The sequence below is a fragment of the Pomacea canaliculata genome, linkage group LG10, assembly GCF_003073045.1.
Source record: "Pomacea canaliculata isolate SZHN2017 linkage group LG10, ASM307304v1, whole genome shotgun sequence".
Classification (NCBI taxonomy): domain Eukaryota; kingdom Metazoa; phylum Mollusca; class Gastropoda; order Architaenioglossa; family Ampullariidae; genus Pomacea; species Pomacea canaliculata.
The window spans coordinates 10,484,064-10,507,891 of record NC_037599.1 but is presented as its reverse complement, the minus strand read 5'-3'; the positions used below and the strand labels follow the sequence as shown (position 1 = coordinate 10,507,891).

Genomic DNA, 23,828 nt, shown 5'->3' with positions numbered 1-23,828 from the left:
CTATATTCTTGAGTGAAGTTATTCAAATTAACAACTCCCACAACAACAGTTAAACTGTATCAGAAACCTTAAATTGTACACAACTTTATTAGATTCTGATTTTAAATTCTGTTCTCAGCTTATTTGCAATAAAATAAAAATACAATTTTAAGAATTAATTTTCTTTCTTTGAGATTTACCAGATAACACAACAGTAGGAGATAAAGAGTTACACTAACCCTTTAACTATCAAGAGTTGTCTCCCTGACAGTGAGCTCCCCTGACAGGTAGAGCCCTTTGCACACCAGACACATACTAGCTCACTGTCAGGGAGACAACTTTTGATAGTTTAAGAGCTAGTGTAACCCTTTATCTCCTATGGTCATATCATCTGGTACAGTCAGAGAAGAAAAATAAAACTGAATAGTAACTTACCACTCTGTATCAGCCCATAGCTCAAGATATGACAGACCCTCTCGCATACGAGCCACCATATCCAATGGAGTGTCTGTCATGCTGGCAGTGTTGACAGTCCGTACCACGGCTAGCGAGTCCCTCAGCACTACAGCAATGATGAGTGCCCATTCCAGACAACCTGCCTCCAACATTATCTGTAGCAGGTAACTGAAGCAAAGAACAATTTACAGTACGCTTAGACAATATACTAACAATAACAATAATAATGACAATACTTCTTTATTAGACTAAGCTCAAGCCCCTATTGATACAGAAGTGCAATTATATTAAAACCAGCACAGCAATCAGACTCAGACTGGTCTTCACCTACAATGTCATTTTGTTCAACTCACATAATTGTTCTGTTTAAAACAGAGCTAAAGAGTTTACTAACAACGTTTAACAGTGATATATACCCCTGTCACTCTCTGGGTTATCTTTATATATTTTTTTAATGCAATGGTTGTACAACTCCTTCTGAACAGGTGTCAGGGCACTGAAAACTACTGAAGAGAAAATTGAAATAGGACAGTAAGTTTGACTTGGTTGGCTAGCATTTTACACCATGCCAGCATCTAACCCCCAAAACCCTAGGTGATATGATAACACAACAAAAGTCAACACAAGGAACAAAAATAATAGAAAAGAGTAGGTAATAAGTAAAAAGGTGCATATCATGGCCTAAAAAAGCACCAACAAACCAAACCCTTAAACCAAAATCTAACAGGACATAAAAACCTTAAATCTGATGGTAAAGCCCTATCCTCTTTAAAAATAGCTTCTGATGAATCATCCTAAACACTAAAAACAGAGAAAAACAGCCTGCTGCAAATAATTGCTGGCAGATACTCTGGAGATAGGACAAGTAATTAAAACATATACAACAGTAAAGATTCCCTGACACAAGGATAAACTGATGGGGGTTTGCCTCATAAAAGGTGGGATGATATGGAGGTGGGTGGTCAGAAAGACCAGGAAAGGGTGGCACGTAACTTGTTCTTGCCCAGAGTGAATATAGGCCTGTGAAGATAGATACTGTCAGTTGACACCAAAGACTGCAATTGACCAGGAGACTGGTAAGCAGTCTTGGTGGCCTGGTCTTCTCTGAACATTGCCTGGGATACTATAATGTTTTGTGAAGAGTGCGGTTATCAATATTTGCGAGCATGAGTGTACAGCGTATGGATACCAGCATGGCCAGGGGAAAACAATATCCTTGTTGCTATGAAGGAGAGCGGCATGAACTATAAGAAGCCGGACCATGAGAGGGTGGTCAAAATGACTGGAAAGAGGAGTTTGGAGAGTAGATAGTGAGTCTGAAATGATTAAGAAATTCTGCTCCAAACAGCAGTGAATGTGCTGCAGAGAGCAGTTCCTAAAGGTGTTAAAGAAAGTTGATGTCACTGGTGTCACTTTTTTTAAAAGCTGCAGTATAAAGATGAATCTCAGGAACAGGAAGAGTCCAATGAGAAGCTGGCAGGAGAAGGAGAGGCTCTACTCGTTGAATATCTACTCCAACAGACTGTAAATGAGGTGCAGGATAATGGTTTTGGCTCCTTGGTACAAATGGCACACAGGACAGCATGCTGAGGTCCAAAAAACACCACGGTAGGCAGGGTTTCCAGCATGAGTTTTCAAATGAAAGACAGGGGATAGCATAAGTTGCTGATGGTGAAGAGAAAGTGGGTGCTCACCAGCTTCTGTGTACAAACAAACAGGGTAGTAAGAAGGATGTTATTCTATGTAGAGAATATTTAAAAAGTTCCCCGATTAGTTTTTCTGGTCCTGTGGCTTTGTCATCATTTGGTGATTTACCTCTTCTATGGTAATTTAAACTATTTAGCCAGTCACTTTCTTCACTGAAATTTATATTTTTATCAGTCAACATCAACAGAGCGAAATGAAGAAAAAAAAGTAAATAATAATAATTAAAAAAGAAAACTCACGTAAGTTCCAGTTCTGATGCTGAGGGCCCTTATTGGCCACTTCCTGGGACATCTGTTCCAGGTCATGTGTGATCTGAAGGTCATTGCCTAAAACCATGTCATTGATAAGCTCATAATCTCCTAGCAGCGAGCTGCTATCAGACACTTCCAATGTTGCAATGCTGCTGTCTTCCGCTGCACATGGAGATCACACCAGGATTCAATACAAGTGATTCTCTACATACTGTATTGCTGCTGCACATGCATGAGACAAGCAACAATAAATGGTTGTGCGTATATGTATATATGCAAAGCACCTATCTGGTATCAGCAACAGCAAGCAGCATATGTGAAATTGCAGAAGGAATGAACTTTGGCCAACAGTTGGGTGTACAGTCCACTTGAAGTTTCAACTTATTGCTTTAGAGAAGGAATTGTTGTATTTAAAAGCTGAATAAATTCTCTACAGTGTTAAATACCTTGAGCTTTCTTATACAATGTCTTGATTGTCATGGACAAAGACCAATGAAAGTTCTTCATTAGGCTTACTTTTTGTGACCTGTGGCTTAAGAAAAATATCATCACTGGTTGACGCAGATAGCAAGGCCTCTGACGGCTGATGCCTTAATGTGCCAACTGATGCAAGGAGAGTTCCATGATGAGATGGCAGGGTACCTTCCAGAGTAGCCAGTGTGTTGGCCTCTTCTTCAGATGTGTCTGCCATGGGGGACAAAAAATCCTCGTCCAGCACTGAAGTTGAATTGAGACTAGATGAAGAGGCTGTCCAGAGTGGAACACAAATTTTAAAATCTTTCCTTCCTCTTTACTAAAAGGGAAAAATACTTTGAACATAAAACTGGTAGCTGGAATGTCTCAAAATGCAACAAAATGTTGTCTGAAACATGAACATTAACAACAGCCCATGGGGGAAAAAGTATCAATGATCATTAATTTTTTTTATAGGAAATATTTTCGCATACATTCACACATCCAACCACACAAACAGAAAGATACAGATTAAGACACACCTGCAAGATTTTGTCGAAGCTGGTGAAAGGCTGATGGCGATAAAATGGGAAAGGGCCAATGAAACTGTTGATGGAGATCGCAAAGACCCATTACAAAGTCCTCCACTTTGGCTGACCGCACTCTGTCAGAAACATTTCCCTTAGCATCACCAGGGCTAAAAAAATTCTCAATACTGAAGAACACCAGCATCATAACCTTTCCTAACTCTCCTGCTAATGCTCCAAACTTACAAAATGACTGTTGTAGTGGTTGACAGGGACCTGGAGGTGTGGAGATAAAGGATAAGCAGTGTGATGTGTACAATCAGCAAAGTGTTTGATCCTTGTGTCTATCTTTATAAAGAAACTGTGGTGAAGATCCATAGTTTAATACTTTCCCTTTGTGTCACAATGTTATCTGTGTAAACTCTTAGCATGCTTTGAAGTGCAGTATCAGACATTCTATGATAATAGCAACTGTGTCCTGATAGTTCATACAACTGAACGATAGCAAGCAAAAGGATGAAACTGTTCTAAGATGATAGAGCATTCTTTTAAACAAGAGTACACTCTCTTAATCACTAATTAACATAGCAAATGAGCTCATCACCATGTTTAAAAAGAATATCTCTACAACAATGCCTTTGCTATATTTTTCAACATGCTAACCTTTCTCTCTTAAGCCAGGAAACAAAATGAAAGTCCTCCATGTTGGCTGCAAAGAAGCCCAGAGTTCGGAGTTGGTTGGCAGCTAGCAGCTTGCGGGCATGTCGGTTTAGGATCATGTCGATGAAAACTTGATCTGCAGTGGGCTCTCCCTGCTTCTGCAGGGCCTACTGCTGTTGTTCATACTAGGCCTGAACAAAGGGAAACAATAATGCAGGTAACAGACTGGTAATAGCACTGACAAGATGCTGTGTTTTAAGAAAATGGCAGGAAATTTCATAAGCTGCAATGATTCTGAGTTTAAGCTATAGTCTGTGATTTACTCTCCTTATCTGGATAGTATCATTAATGGATAGCTGCTTCTGGCTCTCCTAAGTAACAATGAGCCACATGATTAATAAGTGAAAATGTGCTGTTTGTTTAGTGTTATTCATGACTGACCTGCCAAATCATATTTCATGATGCCAAAATAGAAAACAAACTTTATAGAAAGAAAATATGTTTTCCTTCATTAACTTAACCAGATGACCCAGTTGTTAGATGTAGCCCCTAAGCTCTCAATAGTCGGATGGTCTGGTAAGTACCAAACAAAGATAATTTACAAGGACAGATTCATGTCTTCATTAACTTTACGAGACAACTCAACTATTAGGGATTTAGAGCTATAATAGTTGTGTTCCTTGGCAATGATGAAAGACAGATAATTTACAAGGAAAATTTTATTTTAACATGTAGAATTTGATCCACATTAAGTAATTATGCTACTATGCAAGTTAACTACAAGTAGACATTGCCTCTTGCCAATGTTGTGACTCTCTGGATCATACAATGCTGTTAATGTAAATCAACAAACATTATGACCGCCTGAGAACACTCATTTTTTTGTGCCTCTTCCCCGTCAATTCATCACCTGTCTTATTCTTTAAAGGACCATACAAGAGATTCCCTCTTCTTTGTCACTCACCAGTCTACAAGACGTTTTCCAGCACTGATCAGGGAGTCAGACATGGTGTGTTTCACCTTTTCTTTGGTGCGTGGTGTTTCCCTCCCTTGCTGTTCACCCGCTCCTAAAGCAATGCTAGAGGTCCGCATGCGGCCTACATTGCTGACATTAGAATAGCTAAATGCATTGGGATCATCTGAAGGAGACAGCGGTGGGCTGGGGTAGTTTGGGTTTGGGTAAGAGACAGATGTTGACAGCCGATGAAAAGCATTGGCTGTTTGTGGGGTGTCCACATCGCTGGGATCTACAGAAAGACATAATTTTGTACTTTATGAAGCAAAGTTACAAACATGTTGAAATGTTAACAAATAATACACACATAAATTATCCGACATATTAGAAGTCAGAAAACAATCCTATACCAGTCCAATGTTTTTCCTTCATTATTTCAACATTAAAAATAAAGAGGGTGGGGTGGAAAAGATAATCACAGAGCTAGGTGACTTGCTAAAAGCATAACTTACCAATAGCTTTGAGGAATCGCACAAGATCTCGACAAAGATCCCAGCAACAGTTATTGAGGGCTGAATCCAGCAGCAATGTTGCATGCTTTAAAGGGGACAAAAAGACCAAAAAAAATACCATTGTAAAAGACTATCAGAACACATACTTCAGCAGCAAAGGTGCACAGGCAACTGTTGAAGATACAGCGAAGAAAAAAACATCAACAGTGTATTTTTAGAATGTCAGAGAGCTTTATGTTAGCAAGGAAACAACAAGATGAGTCAAACTTTGGAATTAAAGAAAAAAAACACATAAAACCAAAAGTTAAGTTAGGTTTACAATAAAATCAGGAATAAGTTATATAGTTGCTGAAAGCTAGTGAAAATACTTGTAAAATCAAAATAAAAATTGGAAACATAAGTACAGACTAGGTATTAATATATCCAGGGATATTGACTAGGCGTTTTAAAAAAATTTGTACGTGTTAGATAAAACATCATGAGAAATACTCCCTGAAGCTAATATATCAGAAAAAAAAGTTTGAAAAAACAGGGTAAGACTACATAGCATCAACTATTTCTACAGGGCAAAAAACATGAGTGAGTTCTTTTTTTCAGGGTATTATAGATCATCAGTATTTATGCACATTAAAATAAATTTTCTGGAGCTCCCCTTTAACTAGACAATTGTCTCACTGGCTTTGTGTCTTTACCTGTCTGCTGACAATGGGTTTCTCCAGGTTCTGAAGAATAATGAGGTAGGTAGCTGCAGTAGTCAGGTTATTGTTGATTAAACACTCCTACAAAAAAAACCAGGCAAAACATCAGCTGAAAAAAGCTTATAGACTGATGGTGTGTATCTGCGTATCCAAGCCAATGAAACATTGAAATGATCTTTGCCACACCAACCATCTATTTCACAAAGGATGTTGTTTTAAAGTCAAGGCTTAAGCCACAATTAAAGTAAAACATGTCATCACGAAATGTTACCATGAAATAACAGTATTTCCAGAACTGTGGGTTACCTCAAACAGATCTTTAGGGTTGCCCACTGTAGAGAAGAGGTAAGGCCATAGTGCTACCTCTGTCTTTCGAGCACAGTGGACTATGGTCTGAAGGTACTCTGGGAATTCTTGAATGAATGCAACCACTCGTGGCAACAATGGGTCTATCAGAACAAGAAAACAGTAATTAATAACACAAGCCCTGGAATTCCAAAATTTCATTAAAGTGGCAAAAGATTTTCTCATGATAAAGTGGTGATTTTTAAGCATTTCATGTTGTTCAATAAGGACATAAGGATTCAAAGGCTTGCAGCTGAGATCAATGTGAACCGCAAGGCTAAAAATACATGAAATAGAAGGAAAACAAGAAAATTTCTCATACCAGGAATCGGTTCCTTTGATGTGGCCTCTGCCTCTAAAACCTCATGCAGCAACAGCTCCAGCACATGAGGAAAATAGGACAACTCTGTACAGCTTCTGGCCAGCTCTAAGGCATTCACACCCAGACTAAAGGAACAGGAAAAAACTTCAGTTATGAAAACATGAGAAATTAATGATCTGTGAGATTAGTTTGACTTGATATGTACTGACCACAAGTGTCATTCACACTATCCTCATTCTTTCTTCAGCTTTGCAAGATCAGTCACATTCAAACCTTTCTGTCATCGGGAGAACTTTGGCAGACACTCTTTTTCTTTCTCTGGCACCACTGTTTAGAATTCTCTTCCCCTTTCTCTTTGAACTACATTTGAAGCCTATTTCTCAAAACTCACTTTTTTAGTCTTCAACCATGCACATTTTTTAAAATTAGGTGCTATCAGCTTACTAATGCCTAAGTTTATTGTATGGTGGACTGTTGGTTTGTTTGTAGTCTTTTGTGTGCAATGCATTAAGCTAGTGTCCATACAGGAAAATGTGCTTTACAAACCAATTATTATTATTACTGCGCATGCAGCATATTTCCAAAAAGATTGATATATTAACATCCACAAACTAAACATTTCATTGTCTGGATATTTTCACACAAAACAACTAAGAAATGGTTCTCACTTTCGCCGTAGCAGCTGACGAAGAATATGATGGAGATAGATCTGACTCTGTAACAAAACAAATAAGAAAAAAAGGCTTAATCAGATGTTTAAAACTTGAGCAATTTTCTTTTCCTTCTTTTGATAAATTTGATGATTTGAAAAACCAAGAATTTCGTTTATACACTATGTGTGTCATAGTTTCTGTTTTAGGCACACTGCTGTGTTTTTTGTCCATTTTTTTGTCTTGTTTTGTAGTGAGGCATGGTTAGTATTCAGGGAACTCAGGTATAAATAACCTGAAATTTGTTTGCTTGGGCTTCCAGGATAGTTTACTACAGTCTGATAATTAAATACTTAAGCTCATTGCTTCCTACTCTCAAGTTCCTTTGTACTTACAGTTCTCTCGACTGTGCAAAAAGGCATCTCACACTCAAGCCTATTTCCTGGAGAGGTCACATTGTAGGTCACTGCATCACATGCTGCTCCCAGTATCACTGCATCCTCAAAAAGGACAGCTGTACAAACATGGTCTTCTGGAGATCAACACTTTTTTCAACTGCAAGCTTCACATGACAACACTATTCTATATCTTTTGTTGTTTTCATATACCTCACATCATCACACATTTCAAAGTGATACTTTGCAAACAATCAACACTGTTTTTAAACAGGGCAAAAAATCAAAAAATTATTTGCTGTTTTTGCTAATGAGACTTAATAGTATCCATGTAAGTTACCTAGAGGGTAAATATCCACTCGAAAGGGAAGCATGATCCTCTTAGACATGAAGTTGTGGGCCTTGCCTTCATTGCGAGGAAAGAGTGGCAGCCACACCTGTTATAAGAATGTGTACACTTAAATAACTCAACAATGAACTAACTATGCAAAAGTACACTAGCATGAGAAAGTAAACACATGCTTGAAGTTAAGTGGAAAGCCATAAAGTCTTAAATAAATAAAATTCTACGTTGAGCTGAGTCTTTCTAGTACATTCTGCACATAAGCCCACACTTACGCACTCACCTTCATGCCATGAGCTCCACAGCCCAACCACAAAGCATCCATAAGCTGTAATTTCCCCAGGTTGGCTCGTGTGGTGGTCCACAAGTTCTCCACAGATGTTGCAACAACAGACGGGGGGCAGAATGGCTGCTGCTCACAAAAACCACATGAGGTCAGAAATGGAACTACTATGATGCAGAACTTGCTACAGTCACTTAACTCTATTTAAATCAGTGTTTATTTTCGTCCTTTAAACCTTCTGTTTATTTTTTATTTCTGTTTATTTTGTTTGTTCTTTTATCTTTTGGTAAGACACTTTAAAAATTCTGTTCAGCCTTTCTGTTGGTATGTCTTGACTTTTTAAGCTCTTTATAACATATTTCTAAACACAAATGAATGAAACATATTCTTACTGAACGAATCTTGCGATCATCATTGGTGTCACGTATCTGGGGACCAGAGCGGTCACGCTGAAACATCAGCAACTTTCCAGATACATTCAGCAGCAATGACTCAGCTTCTCTGGAGGTATGCTGTACTTTTGACCCTGACTCAGAGGTCAGCGAAGTGAGGAAGACACCAGCAACACACAGTGGATGTGGGATAAAAGAACTGACTGACACTTCCTGAACTTTGGTGATAAGCACTGAGGGATCTGTTGAAGAAACCAAACAGCTTAAAAGCTGAACCAAACTGAGGGAATGAGAAAAGTAGAGCAACTGTCTTGCAAACAAAAGCAATAAAAACTCAAGATCTTGGGCAAGGAACAAGCATATTTTTATCCTCTCTGCTCCATACTTGCTGGCTCATGGTTTCAATTGATCAACTCATTCCATGTGCCATAAGCAGATAGCATGACCATGTAGAGAGGATATATACACAATACAATATAAAACATCTTTATTAATCCTTTTTCAGGAAATTGTCTGAGGGCTGAGATATAAGCCTCTGAACATTGGCATTCTCACCTGCTGCTCGGAATGCAGAAAAAAACTACTCTCTACAATAGGAGCTGTTATGCGATTATAGAAGGAAGAATGGCTGAGCTCAGCAATGATGTGCAAGTCGAGTCAGAAGCATTGCTTGTGCTCTTTTGTTCAAGCAGGTCAGAAGATAATTTGGCTGTTTTAGGAATTAAGACATACAGCTTTGAACCCTATGCAGAACCTTATTAGCTGGCTCAAGCTTCTAATGAAGAAGTAAAACAAGATTTAAACCAGCTTCAGTTGATTGGTAATAAAATCTCAAGATCTTTCATAGTCAATGCTCCAAAACCCTGGCGTCTAGACTTTAAATAAGGTCAAATACCTAACCTCAAAACGCTGTCCTTCTAAGCAGGTCACTCTTGATATGACAGGCACATTTGACACTTAATTTTCCATTTATATTATTAACACATTTCAAATGTCTAAGATAAACTCCTGTAAATTTTTATTTGGTAGATAGTTAATTCCAAGATTTTTTTATTTAATGAAATGTAAGCTATTTATATTTCATTTGTGGGACAAATTTACTGGTCATAGAGCAGAAGTTACCTATCTCCCCTAATTTTGCCTCGTTTAAAAATCATTTTAGCAATTGTGGGCTGCTGGAAATGATTTTATACTGCACTGTCATTGCAAATAAGTAACTGGCTGAAAGCTTCAGACCTCTAGAATGAAGGAATGGGTGTAAAATTGATTATAAAATTCCATGGACAAACATACATAGTAAGTTAAATAAAAGTGTGTTAAAGACTTCTCCCCAAGGAAAAACACTCACTTGGCTGTGTGTTTTTGCGCTCTAGGCTGAAGATGATGACATGGCTGTCAGCACAGAAGATGATGAGCAGATCACGAAAAGTGTTCAACAGCAGAACAGGGGAGGGCACTCTGCACGTCTGAGCAAAGGTGTTGTCTAGTTTACAGCCTCGTGGATAGCAACGCACCTGGTAATAAAAGAGCCAAAAAATACAAATATACATGAAATAATATGACATCACTCCATTTTCTTCCTTTCTTGCATGAAATTAATGATTTCAAAGTGTACATCCAGCTGCTATATTATAACCGATTGATGGATGAATCTGAATATTATTCTTGACCTGCAATATGTACAGTAGGCAGATACCCAACCCGAAACTATTTCATGCAAGATCAAGTACCTCATCTCGCTGTCCAGGTATATTGAAGCAAGCAAGACACAAGAAATCCTTCCACCAAGTAATACCACCAGACACCACCATATCTCTTTCCTGGGTTTCGTTGCCAAATAGCTTCCATTTGCGGTTGAAAAGTGCATAATGTGCAAAGCCTGTCTTGCCAGCAACAGCTACACACTGCCCAGCTCGGTCAACTGCAGAGTACTGGAATGCAAGTTTGCCAACAAAAATATATCAATCACCAACGTTTATCACAATCTGTTGGTAAGAAATGGTAACATATTAAAAATGTTCTAAAATTTAATAATCAAAAAGTAATCATTAATAAATAAATAGTAAAAAGTGACTGCAGTACATCTAATACATTTTGTACATTATCTAAACTGTACCTATAAATAGCTGAATATACCTAAACTGAAATAAAAGAGGTTCCTCAAACTACAAATTTATTTCATTACAGGAAAAAAAACAGTACTTACTCTGATAGGCCAGTTACTTGCAAGATAGCTGTGGGAGATAGGAATAATCTGCCACTGTTTGTTACCAATGTATGGCTGACTACCATTGGAGTATGAGTTGCCTCCCCAGTATGAAGTATGCCCTGAGCCCCGCCATATTGTGTCCCCTGTACTCATATACAGCTTGTCTTCTCCTTGCAGGAAAACATGCTCATGATTGGACTGAAAAGCACCAACAAGTTCAAAACAGAACTCTGTTTTATGCCCTGTCAAGCATATTTAAATCAACATGGATCTTTTACCTTATAATCTTAACATATAACAATTAAATGTAAAAGTGCATTACGTGCAGATATAAAAAGAGTACTACTCACCATACAGGGGTTAACAGTAAGTGCACTCTTCAGAAACTGAAACTGAAGCATTTCACATTGGCAGTGATGAGCTCCCTTGGTGCCATTCTCAGCAGCTTCCCGATTCCTTGAAGATGATTCCTTGCTTGCAGCTTCTTCACAAAGTTCTATAGTTACCGCCCATAAATGATACCCTTCCAAGCCCCATTCCTAGAAGCAAAATTGAAAAAAAAAAACCAGCATTAAGTAAAACTGTTTTTTTTTTTAATGTTCAGAAAGAAAATCCAAAATATATTTAAGGTAAAATATTGTCATCTACTTTTGTCAACATAGTCCTCATATAAAAACACTCAGAAAAATGCATCATTTATTCTTTAATCTTAAACACTATATTTAATTTGAAATTTCTCCTACTAGAATAAACATATTTCTAATTTGACTAAAATAAGAATTATTACACACATTTTCTAAGTATTTTCAATTTTTAGTATATGGAATTTTGAAGCTTTATGTGATGCTGTTTTTTTAATAATACATTTTCAAGTCTGGGAAATTAAAATTAAATCTCATACAGCACTTTTTTCAGATTCGGTACTTTGCTGCTTACCATGGTCATAACTGGTGGAGGATAAAGTTTGTGTTCATTTGTGCGGCTGTCAAAAGAGAAGAATCCCCAGATAAAAAATGAACACTGGACAAATTACAGACACAAACATGCATAACAGCAGTATTATCTATTATCTAGACCTAAAGTAGTACCTACCATTCGCACACACAAAAAACACAAAAGAGAAAGAGACTAGAGCACATGAAAATAAAATTATAAAGCACTTTTGTATTTTTCCTTCCTTCTGAATAGTCTAGTCAAAAATGGCAATACACCAGGGTCATGTCCTTTTCTGCATACTCTTTCAGGATTTTATCACAAAGAACTATAGTAATAATTGCAGTCTCATATAAAACCTTGTTTAAATGCCAGAGAGACTGACATCATATCTTTCCACAAATTCTCATCCTATGCCCACACCAAAACGCTCTATTCAAGCACCAGAATGTGACAGCCACCAATGTTGTGTAATGGTCTGTCACCTTTACCAGGTTTAGTACCAGACTACAGATATGGATACCTGTAATCCCCTCCAAGCGTACAAAGCAGTAGAGAGCCAAAGACACTCCAAAGAGACAAACCGCCATTGCACCAGGCCACTGCCAAAGCTGTGCCATCAGGTGTCCACCGCATGCACCGGATAGCACCTACCACTGCTCCAGCATCTGACATAAGGTATCATGCCGAGATAAGTTATACAGTTTGCAGTAATAGTGAAATATATGGTGAGTGATATGCACAGCAGAAGCAATATGGAAAAGCAATACACAATGTGATATAATCAGGTAACGTTTATAAAATGTCTGTTCTGCATAAATAAAATAGCTCAAGACATTAGCAAAGATTTTGCCACATTTCACTTGTTCTTATGTCTGAGGATTGCATTGAACTAGTCACAGAATTCTCTTTAGGTACACAACTAAACTTTAATAAATACATTTTTCCTTTAAGAATTCCACTTTTTACCTGGAAACTCTTTACTTGAGATGACAAGTTTGTGAGACAGTTCCAAAGCTCCAACTTCTTCATCTATCATGTACACTAATCCTTCCCCACTGTAGTTAAAAGCACACACACACACGGACACATACACACACATACCACACACACACACACTACAGTGAATAATGTCAATTTAGCATACAAATTCTCACCCACATAGGAGTATTAGTAAAACTGGCATATAAAGCCTGATCTAATCCAAAAGACATACCAGGCTGCTTGAAGCACTAATTAAACACCGACAAGTTGCATGACTGAGTGTATCCTTTACACACACAAATTTGAAGGCATAAAAGATCTTCAGGTGCACCTTAAAGAGGCGAAAAAGAGACTAAACAAACTGATCCCTGATTGCTACAAAACTGAAAGCTATTACTGAAAGAAATACTGATATCTAATAATATACATTAGCCAGTAGACAGCATATAATGCTATCTTTAGGGGGTAATTGCATTCCCTAATTCAGCATTACAAATAAATGTTTCTACCTTTTAGTGCCAATGGCAATGAGACGGTACCGGTGGTTTACTGACACACAGGTGGCATTAGTTACTTCCTGAGCCCACACGCCATGAGCTGTCTGGAAATCAGAACTTTTATTAACATACACACACTAGTCACTTGTATGCCCACACACCACCTCACACACACTCAAACAAAAATTTAGTTCTGGATAAGAGATGCCTATAAAAGTTAAAGCCTCAGGGTCAGAAGTCTTCTTTTGCTTTTTTTCAAACTGGCTATAACATACATATCAAAGCAGTTTCACCATAATCATATGCAGCAGTATGGAAACACTGTTTCACATAAAATACATAAATTCTGCATTTATTTTATCAAAGACAACATACACTTAAAAACACGCCTGACCTTTTTCTCTGTCCGTGTAGAAGGAGGTATGACAAAAACTGCCTTCCCACTGGATAGAATCATGCTATACCCCCCTAATGTTGGGCTGTACTCCATATCCAATGTGTAGCCGTAATCCGACAATTTTGATGCTGAAAGACAATCAAATAACTTGTTACTCCTCAAGGAGCATAGGGCTGCAATCACTGGACATATGCCTGTATAATAAGAAGAGCTTTGAAGTGTATCAATTCAGTTCCAGTGATATTTTACTGAATGACAACATTAGTAGTAACATTTAAAAAAAAATGTTTTTAGACTAGTTTTAGGTATACATAAAGTCACTTTGTTCATTCAAATGTTACTGCTACTAATCACACCTTTAGGGAAGACATTTCAACACTTCATTTACTAACTAAAGAATATCAACAGGGAAAACTGCCTTCAACAAAGGTTGATTATTGTTCAAGCTTTATTAAAAATAAATGTCTAGCAACAATAATGTCTCATATCTGAAACAAACCTCTAAATTGTTGAAGGTCAGAGGAAACAGGAATATCACAGAGGTGTAGGGTTGCCTTGTCATTGCGGTTGCCATTCCACCTTAAACGGTTTAGGTTGCCATCTTTTGTTGCTACCACTAGTTCATCACGAACAGAGAGGAAACTGGGGGGAAAAAAATGGCACTGATGGTCGGTTGGGTGACAATCCTGACAGCAAAAACTTTCTTTTGAAAGAACGAAAATACTATGAGCATATTTTTTCTACTTCAACATTATTACGTTCACAATCAGAAGACAAACTTATTTTTCAAAAGCTTGCATTTGGCTTGCAATGAATGCTACAAACTGTTATTCTACAGAATCAGTATCTACAAACAAAAGTTTCTTTTTTTTTCTCTTTCTCCTACCGCCATCAGTCCCAACAACTGTTTGTTCTTTTGTACATTATGCCACTGTGAAAGGCAAAAACATCTGTGCAATAAAAATGAGAACTGTAAGCATATAATATACACTAGACATAAAATGCCAACAAAACACAATACTCTGTCACGAACATAGCGTATCCTTGAATCTGATGTCTGCAGGTGGCTCATTTACAGTCTAGTATAGCATAGAAAGTAAAAGGGTCGATGATGCTGGAAGTCAATAAAAGTAACATCATCTCCAGCTGTGTTTAATTCAAAAATAGATTGCAATGCAAGAGGCAAGAGGAAGTGAGGAAAAGTAATGCACACGCAAAACATCTGGTGCTGACTGTTCAACATGAAGGTGAATGTTATCAAAAGATAAACGATGACTAAACAGAGATAATGCATACTTATTTGTACCTATACCTTATATGTTCTTGTTTGCTGAAAGCAAACATATTTCATAATCAACAATAGACTGATGGCTTGCTTGTTCTGAAAGCACAGAGCACTGATATCACTTCCATATGGGGTAAATGTATTTTACTACTTATTATTATTATAGATATAGGTAGTTTGTTTTGACAGAAACATAGCTACTACAATAATGTTTTTAAAATATATTGAACTGAGTGTTTGTGATGATATGAGCCTGGTTAGCATTTGCCATTTTTTTTTTCTTCTTAAACAGCCTCCCCCAGCAGAACTCTTCTTGTTGTGTTTTGACATGTACTTACATCGTTGCACTGTGTAACTGAATGAAAATGGCCTTGTACATGTTCTGATGGAACAATACAGATTAATGTTTCACTGTGCTCTGTTATTCATTGGAAAGAAACAAATCCTGCTCTCAAATCTCAGTTTCCACATGCTAAAGAAGATTAAAGCCTGCAAAGTTCACATTGTTTCCCAGCTTACTTATATACTGTGTTCACTGAAGGTCTAAGGACATGTTACTGTGTCAATTCTGTAAATTCCTCTCCCCCTTTTCCAAAACACATATAGAAAAAAACAAGATCAGCCTAGTTTGGAGACTGCAAAATGTATCTCACCATAACTAAGGCTAATCACTCTATTTAAGGTTTTATACTGACACTAAATGCAAAATGTACATCGCATAACATTTTTAGTCACACGTTCCATCATAAGACACTAAATTTCACAAAGTCAGCATCCTGCCTAAGGCAAGAATCTATCCATCAAGTATAAATCCTATTTCGTGCTACTAAAAGGGTTTATGGTCATAAAATAGCAAAAATAGCTCGCAATAAGTTTCATGATTGTCCTGACAGATGCCTGCAGCTGAAATCATTTGAAATCCCATGCAGGCAGTCATGCGAGGAAGGAAAGCTATAAAAATGCCTAACGGATGTGAAAACAGGATCTGTGGTGAGAGTCTGACGAAGCATAAAAGCTCTTTATATTTGATTCTTTCCTTGCAACAAAGCATCCATTCACTCATTCAAGAATGGGGAGTGGACAAGGATGAATGTTGGTTTGCCAGTGGATGATGATGACCACCAAAGCTGTCTAGTCTTTCCTATCTCCCTCTTCATCTCCCTCCACCCACCACCACCTCCTTAACCCTTCTTTCCAACTATCCCTTCAGGGCTCTCTGGCTGAGATACAGCACAAAGGCATTCAAAGTTGAAGGTCGGATGCATTTCTCTCACTGTCAGCTGTCTTCTTCCTTCCTCAATAGTCCCCCCATTTTTAAGTATTTTCCCCTATTGTCCCAGTTACAGTAGGAAACCTTTGCACCTTTGACAGTGAATCAACACTAACCCTCAAACTTTTCTCTGTTTTTGCACCATTCTGGCTTTGTTTTCACAAACTTATGACCTTTATATCCTTTTTTTATATTTTTCATATCTATTTTGTGGAGTCTACGTTATATAACTGGAAGCTGATAACAGAAATCTGATGAAGATGAAATACACAAGGGCCTAAGTGAATGTTCTGAGATGAAACAAAGATAATATTTGTAACACAATTTAAAACAAAGAAGCCCTTATGCTAATATTACTATTGCACAGAGTGTGCTTTGTTTTAAACAGAAAGAATAGAGATTTATGATGACACAAAATCACGTATCTTCAATGCAAAGGAATTGTTAAGTTAGTCCCTCTATTCATGATTATTTTTTTTTTCTTTCTTATGCTTAAGTTGTTATACTAACAGATGTTGTCAGTAACTGCTGTATTAATTAAAGCCAGCAACTTAGGCAGCTCAAATATTGCATACCTATATAAAGCAACAAAGTGTAGAGCCATACCACAATATTAGCCAAAGACCCTGATACTATATCAGGAATATGGCTAGCTTTTGGTCAGGGTTAAGGTGTCATCAAATATGATAAAAGCAGGATGGATTTGATTAAAAGATTTTCACCAAATTATCTCCATCCATGATTTGTAAGCTCGAAAATAAAACTACAAGGCATGTGCTTCAACTGCCCTTTCTGCACAATCTATACCACTGCTCTTCCTGCTTCCTACTGGTATCTAGGGAGCTTAGTATTGCAAAACAGAGCTACTGAATGCCTGGTTTTCTGCAAATGGTTAGCAGAAAAAAAGAAAAAAAGATGTCACCAGGACTCTGCGTACCAGCACAGTAATAAAAGAGCTAGCCATGCCATACCTAGAATGCCAAGAACTAGAGGAATGCAAATTGGACAACAGGCAGGATATTAACAAAGCAGATAAAGATTTAAAAAATCTTCATCGGAAGTGACTAATCTCTGCTTAATGAAGCATTTGGCAATGGTCCCTTTCAGTCTGATGGAAAATCAATGCTATTGCCACAGTATTAATGTAGTGAATTGCGAAAAACCATTGTCTAACAGTCTTCTATCTTCTATGGACTGGTATGGATAAACATATGCTAATGCATACAAACACTCATGCATGGGTGGTGCAGTTCATATTTCTGATTTTTTTCAGAGCTTAGAAAACAGTGGGGACAACACAGACCTTGATAGTCTTAAACTGCTCTGAACAGTATGATCAGCAGAAGGAAAGCTTTTAAAATTAAAAAAAGTAAAATCATTTAGTGCTTCCTACACTTTCTTTTCAAAATAGTATCTCTAATAGAAATAGTTATTTCCATTCATGGTATATATCGAACAAGAAACAAATCTGAAAAAATCACTTTTAATTAGTACTTTTGTGTACAAATCGGTCTGCCAAGAATGCTAATTGAGCTTCTGACAAACAAAATTTGTATAGGCATATGTAACATTTATATAAACAATAACAACTATGACATAGACGAGATAATACAAGGAACAGACAGGAGGCATGCAGCTCACCACGAAATGCTATCTGTAAGGACGATGTGTGACACCACTGTCAACTTGTAAGCAGGAATGCTGTCGCTGTCTAAGATGCCATTGATGTTGTGCCGAGGTGTGGGCATCACTCTGGATATAGTGAATGATGATCATGTCATCACTTGTTGGACATGTTATCCAAAAATATTTTTGACTAGCCCATACATGTCAACTCTGGTAAACAATTTTTAATATGCTGAACCATGTTGAAAGAACCATGATATTTAACACATAACAACTGCAGCTGGACAAATAGCAGCTGTTTAATTAAAGTTGGTGTTTTAAACTGGCTACAGTAGCTACTGTACAACAATATCTAAGTCAAAAAAACAAGCTAAAATTAACAGTTGCTTTATTAAAAGAGCTGCTCAATATTTTATTAGAGCCAACAGTGTGTGTAATATTTCACTTGTGTTTATTTTTTTTTTTCAAATCAAGCATACTGCACTGAACTGATACATTTAAGCTGTGTTTCCACTTGTTGCAATTGTCAGAGAAAAAGTTTAAAGTAGATTTAGATAAATACATGCATGACATTATTGCTGAGAAAAAAAATAAACAGATGTGGAAACTTTGCATTTTTCATTAAAAAAATGTCAAAAACATGTAATCCAGAACAACAATCCCTTTATATAAAATGCATCTAGGTTTTTTTTTCTTCTTCAAAGGTGGAAGGGGAATGAAGAAACAAAATCTAGAGCTGTTCTGTGTAGAAAAGATGGGGGGAATGAAGGCTTGTGCCTCTAAATGCAAACACAATGCCCCTCCAGCTAATAGACAGACCGACTCCAACACTCCCACTCCCTCTAAACTATCAGAACCCTTGACAATTATTTGAACCAGGCAAACTGTCCTGGATGATTGCTCTTTTTCTGTATTTTTTATAGAAATCTCCTGCTTGACTTGCTTTAGTTTAATTCATCCTGTAGGTGAGCCCAAAAATATTTCTTTAAAAAAGAGAGAGAAAACACTGTCAAATTTGCAAAACTGACTCTATGCATGCAACATAATGCAAGACTATTCACTTGTACTATGAAGCATTCAGTAGCTACATCTTTCACCTACCTTCCTTCCTGCTGTACATAAAGACAATGATGATTGGGCACGGAAATGTCCAGTTCTTTCCGTATGAATACTACACAGTTTTTGGAGGTCTGCAACAATGGTGCCGACCAAATAAGGAGAATTGCACAGGTGGATATGACATTCTCATTTTGTATTTTACTGTATGATAACTTCAGGAACAAAGTAAGGTACAAAATATATAAATGATGATTTTTTTTTTTTTAAGTAGTGTCTGTAAACTTGCATGTTTCATCCTGTATTGGTCTACATTATTTGTTCAGATCCAAAGTGCCTACTTCCCTACTAATCAATAACACTTCTGGAAGAAATTTCGTCAGCTATCATTTTCTTTTCCATTGCTGGATGTCCACCATCACTCTGATGGCCCTCATTACCAAAGATAACAACTCTGTAGAAAATATCACAGAAATGATTAGATAAAAGGGAAGCTAAACTAACATCTCTAACTCTGTAGCCAGTTCTGGTGTGCTAGGTTTGTCCACTCCATGCTTGCAGGCCTCCCAACCACCTTATTGTCTTTGATCAGTGGTTGCAACAAAAACAAGAAGGTTCTCTACAGCAAGCAATTACAGGCTGTAGTGCCAATTACAAGCCCAACCTGCCTGAGGTTCATCAGAAGAATTCTTGCCAAGGTTCTGATCATGTACGTATGACACAAGAACATGAGATCAGTTATCCCCTAGGCCCTTTCCCAGCATAATTGTCTTAACTACTATTGCTTCTGTATGTCTTTCACTTGGCTTCTCTAAGTCACCTCTGTATATCACAGGTCATATTAAAGAAACCTGGATGTTCATCGTCTTCTGGTTCTCTGGATTTCATTGCCCAGTCTCTTGCAGGGATTCAACTTTTCAAGCATGGTATAAAGACAATTACATTCTAAACTTTCTGAGACCGGACCCCACCCTCATCCTCTCCAAGCATTCTTTCCCTGCTGCACAGTTTTCTTATGAATTTACTGCCCTTGGAAATTGCGCTGTAGTGGGAAGGTATATTTTAAATGGTAAAGCATTTTTATTAATTCTCAAGCAATTGATTTACTATCTAAAGCCTGTGGTACGCAAGCAAAGTTACATTTCAGATCAAAGATGATTTTAGAGGATAAAACCAACTTTTAAACTCTGAACTTGGTGGGAAACAACACCTCTGCATCTGCATCAGGTTGACCCACATACAGCCTGTAAGGATCTCCACAGTGCTCCCTGCTAGCAATAAACACAAATATTTGAGGCAGCATAACATTTTAAGGTCTGACCATCTGCACACATCTCAGGTGTTTGGGGGACATGTTTCTCTAACTCACCATCACGGCTATCATTGTAGAGTCTGGTTTCCATTCTGCTTGACAGAAAAGGCCCACCTCTTCCAAGAAACTCTGACATGGTATATGACACACTATCTGTATGGATGGCTGTACACAGAAAAATTACAAAGATTCTTGATTACAACATTAGTGGATAATGCTTTCAGAGAGCTATCTATGCGTGTGTGTGTGTGTGTGAAACACCTTTCACTAACACCAGATGAAAGTCCAATTCAAAAAACTAAAAAAATAACCTCAAAAGAACCATAATCAACAGTATATTAAAAATATACTACTACAGATAAGCAGCTAATCCAAAGACACATGATGGTAAATGAGAACTGATAAGAAACAGAATATGCAAAAACTTAGAATCATACAAAAATGCTCTTTTTAGGATTGCAGGTTTCATCACTTTAGCTGCATTTGACCTTTACCTTGTTTTCGCTGGGGTAGGGAAGAGAGCGGGGGGGGGGAGGGGGTAAGAGTTTTCAGGGTCTTTTAAGTTCATTGTTGGAATATAGCCCTTTGGTCAATAATCTGCATCATTCATGAAAGACATATATTACTACGATGAAACTAATCTGCTGATTGGTGTGGTATCAGCTGATCAATGTGGTATCAGCTGTGCTGCCACCTCTTTACACCCTTTGGCTGCAGCTTTGACATTCAATTCCCCGACATGCTGTGACCTTAAGGCTTGTTGACAGACTCTTAGCTGCTGATATTAGCTTCAGACCAATGAAGTGAGAAGGGAATACCTTTGAACTTTTTCCTGCCTCCCTGTCTGCAAATTTGTGTGTCTTTATTGTCTGATTCTTCATTATCATTTACACAGGTCAAGACATAGGCGTTCACAGAGGTAGATATGGTAAACATAATAATGGTGTACAATGAAATACAGTATACTAATTAATTAAGTCTTTACATGATTATTCAGATTAATTATTAAAATTTTTAACAAAACCATAGCTGTAATAAGCAGCACCAGAGTATCATAAAAGAACTTCTGACTTCGGAAAAAAAAAAAAACATAAGCAAGTTTATTATCTTTATAACAACTCAAATGGCTAAAAAGTGATCAACAGCAAATCTTTTTTCAGGGTGGAACAGTGTAAAACATGCTTTCGATAACAATCAATATTTTTACATACTTGTGTTCACGTGCAACACATAGGCTCACAAGTGTGCATATGAGCATGCCCATTATTACTATTACTGTATGAGTTGTTTTGGGTTCAAGAAGATTTGATGTGGGGAAAAAAAAGCAAGCAACTCAAATTCACTAGAAAGCTTCAAAAGTGCGGAAAAATAAAGCATCAGAGGAGAAAAGGCCATATTTACCTAGTGTGACATTTGAAAAAGCCAAATGTGTGAAAAAGAGCACTTCTTTAAGGCTATGCATTAGACTGAACCTTGTGAAGTTCCAAGAATAAAGTCAGAGGGAAGAATGTGCAAAAATTACACATGGACTTACTTTGGCTTAAAAATAGCAATAAGAGAATAAAGTACAGCTTAGGATAATGGAAGAGCACCATTGCCTAAATTTGTTGCAAGAGAAACACAGAAGTGTTACACAGAATACTATACAGTTCAACACACAGTGTCTACTTTCCTTCAGTGTCTTACAAAATACCTCCAAGGTCTGTTTGCATCTAAGCCAGCGCTTCAACACAAAGCAGCTTTGTTCTGACATGTCCATTGTGTTTGTGGATCTGAAGTGTGGAAGTGAGGAATGTACATTGGTGTATGCACGTGCATGGTGTGCTGTACGCATGTACGAATGCATACATAACCATCTATGTAAGCGTGGGTCTTGTGGCAAGCATTCTGATAAAACCTTGTACCTCATTCTTAATGCTATAAACAGATTAAAGATGTCGGAAATGTGAAGAATAGAAAGAGTCTGGTGACATTTTATAAAATTACTGCTTAATTAATCTTTTAGTTTTAAAGAACAAAGGTCACAATAGAACCCAAAATGATTCTTTAAAAGCTAAGGCATTTAAGCCAAAATACAAAACCTTTTTGCATCCCCATTTGGATTAAATGACTGTATGCTGTGACAAAGAGCAGGAGGGGGATGGGTACAGTGATTGAACAAGTAGACAACGTGTAAAATAGAAACAGGAAACAAACAATATGTGTAGAACTGACATATAAATACACTTCAAACTAAAGTAAAATGTTTCCAGTCAAAGGCATAATAATAATAAGGGCTGGCCAATTAACAGAGTGGCTGCAATAAACTAAAGCATGAGCAACTGAAATCTTTGTCCAATGCTACTAAAGCTTGTGATGTGTCCCCCTTTGGCTGTTTTAGGTGTGAACAAGGACTAACATTTTGAGTGAGAGGCTTTTGTTAGGACTTGTCTTGATCTAAAAGTTTCATGCTGTTAGACAGTAAGTGGAAGTTGCTACTAACAAAAGATTACTAGTCATTTTGTGATCAGCATTGTTACTACATCAGTGTATAAAATGGATATTCCCCCCACTTTTATCTAATTTCACACATAGCATATTAAACACCACTAATTTAGAACAGTAAAATTATTTGATGTAAATGTAATTTGAGGTATGACTTGCACAGATTATTAGAACCATGACTGATCTATCATTTTATGTGTTTGTGAATGCATGTGTACACATGTTCTTGGGAGATGTAAATCATTGTATTCGACCTATGAGCATCTTATAATATATATATACCTCCTTGCACAAACACTGTGTCTTAAAATTCTTTCAAATGATATCTAAAAGAAGACACCTCTGTCCTTCAGACACAAAGCTGGTTTTATTATCTATAAATAGGGCAGTGATAGAAAGGACTGATGGAGACAGAATTTACATAATTAGTTATTCACTATGACAAGAAGTTTTGACTGAGCTTCAGGCATAAACATAAAATCATGGGATGGGCAGCCCTTGAGGCAATGATCTACAGTCTTCCCAGAGCAGATCCAAAAGGATATCTTGTTGCTTAGTAATTAGTATTGTTACTATAGAAGTGTCTAAAACAGTAAAAGGCAGATTTTTTTCCTTGCTCATTTTGTATGACTTCCTGTAGTAAAATTCAGCACAGTAAATATAAAACTCTAATGCAATGAAATCAGGTGGAGATATTTTTTAACAAAAGAATGTGATTTGAGGCATGACTTGCATAGCTAACAGCCATCTAATAAGATTTTTCATGACTTTCTGCAATGGAATTCAGCACACCAAACATACCATTAATTTGATGCAATGAAATTAAATGAGGCCAATTTTTGGCACA

General features: G+C 37.3%; 1 protein-coding gene across 1 annotated transcript in view; it reads right to left on the bottom strand.

Moving 5' to 3' along the window:
- LOC112573720 (RAB6A-GEF complex partner protein 1-like) overlaps window positions 1–23,828 on the bottom strand; it is a 32,684-nt gene that overhangs the window by 7,296 nt on the left and 1,560 nt on the right. The window contains exons 2-30 of the mRNA XM_025254302.1: window positions 20,555–20,662; window positions 19,231–19,319; window positions 18,145–18,255; window positions 14,448–14,590; window positions 13,946–14,076; window positions 13,564–13,655; window positions 13,040–13,128; window positions 12,594–12,738; window positions 12,074–12,119; window positions 11,488–11,676; window positions 11,135–11,335; window positions 10,659–10,859; window positions 10,277–10,442; window positions 8,929–9,170; window positions 8,537–8,665; window positions 8,251–8,347; window positions 7,911–8,029; window positions 7,534–7,580; window positions 6,866–6,990; window positions 6,505–6,647; window positions 6,193–6,279; window positions 5,501–5,585; window positions 4,998–5,280; window positions 4,861–4,864; window positions 4,037–4,191; window positions 3,389–3,510; window positions 2,910–3,140; window positions 2,378–2,555; window positions 415–603 (exon numbers count right to left, since the gene is read on the bottom strand). Of these exons, the coding sequence (XP_025110087.1) occupies window positions 415–603; window positions 2,378–2,555; window positions 2,910–3,140; window positions 3,389–3,510; window positions 4,037–4,191; window positions 4,861–4,864; window positions 4,998–5,280; window positions 5,501–5,585; window positions 6,193–6,279; window positions 6,505–6,647; window positions 6,866–6,990; window positions 7,534–7,580; window positions 7,911–8,029; window positions 8,251–8,347; window positions 8,537–8,665; window positions 8,929–9,170; window positions 10,277–10,442; window positions 10,659–10,859; window positions 11,135–11,335; window positions 11,488–11,676; window positions 12,074–12,119; window positions 12,594–12,738; window positions 13,040–13,128; window positions 13,564–13,655; window positions 13,946–14,076; window positions 14,448–14,590; window positions 18,145–18,255; window positions 19,231–19,319; window positions 20,555–20,662 (3,947 nt within the window). The remainder of the gene's footprint in view (window positions 1–414; window positions 604–2,377; window positions 2,556–2,909; window positions 3,141–3,388; window positions 3,511–4,036; window positions 4,192–4,860; window positions 4,865–4,997; window positions 5,281–5,500; window positions 5,586–6,192; window positions 6,280–6,504; window positions 6,648–6,865; window positions 6,991–7,533; window positions 7,581–7,910; window positions 8,030–8,250; window positions 8,348–8,536; window positions 8,666–8,928; window positions 9,171–10,276; window positions 10,443–10,658; window positions 10,860–11,134; window positions 11,336–11,487; window positions 11,677–12,073; window positions 12,120–12,593; window positions 12,739–13,039; window positions 13,129–13,563; window positions 13,656–13,945; window positions 14,077–14,447; window positions 14,591–18,144; window positions 18,256–19,230; window positions 19,320–20,554; window positions 20,663–23,828) is intronic.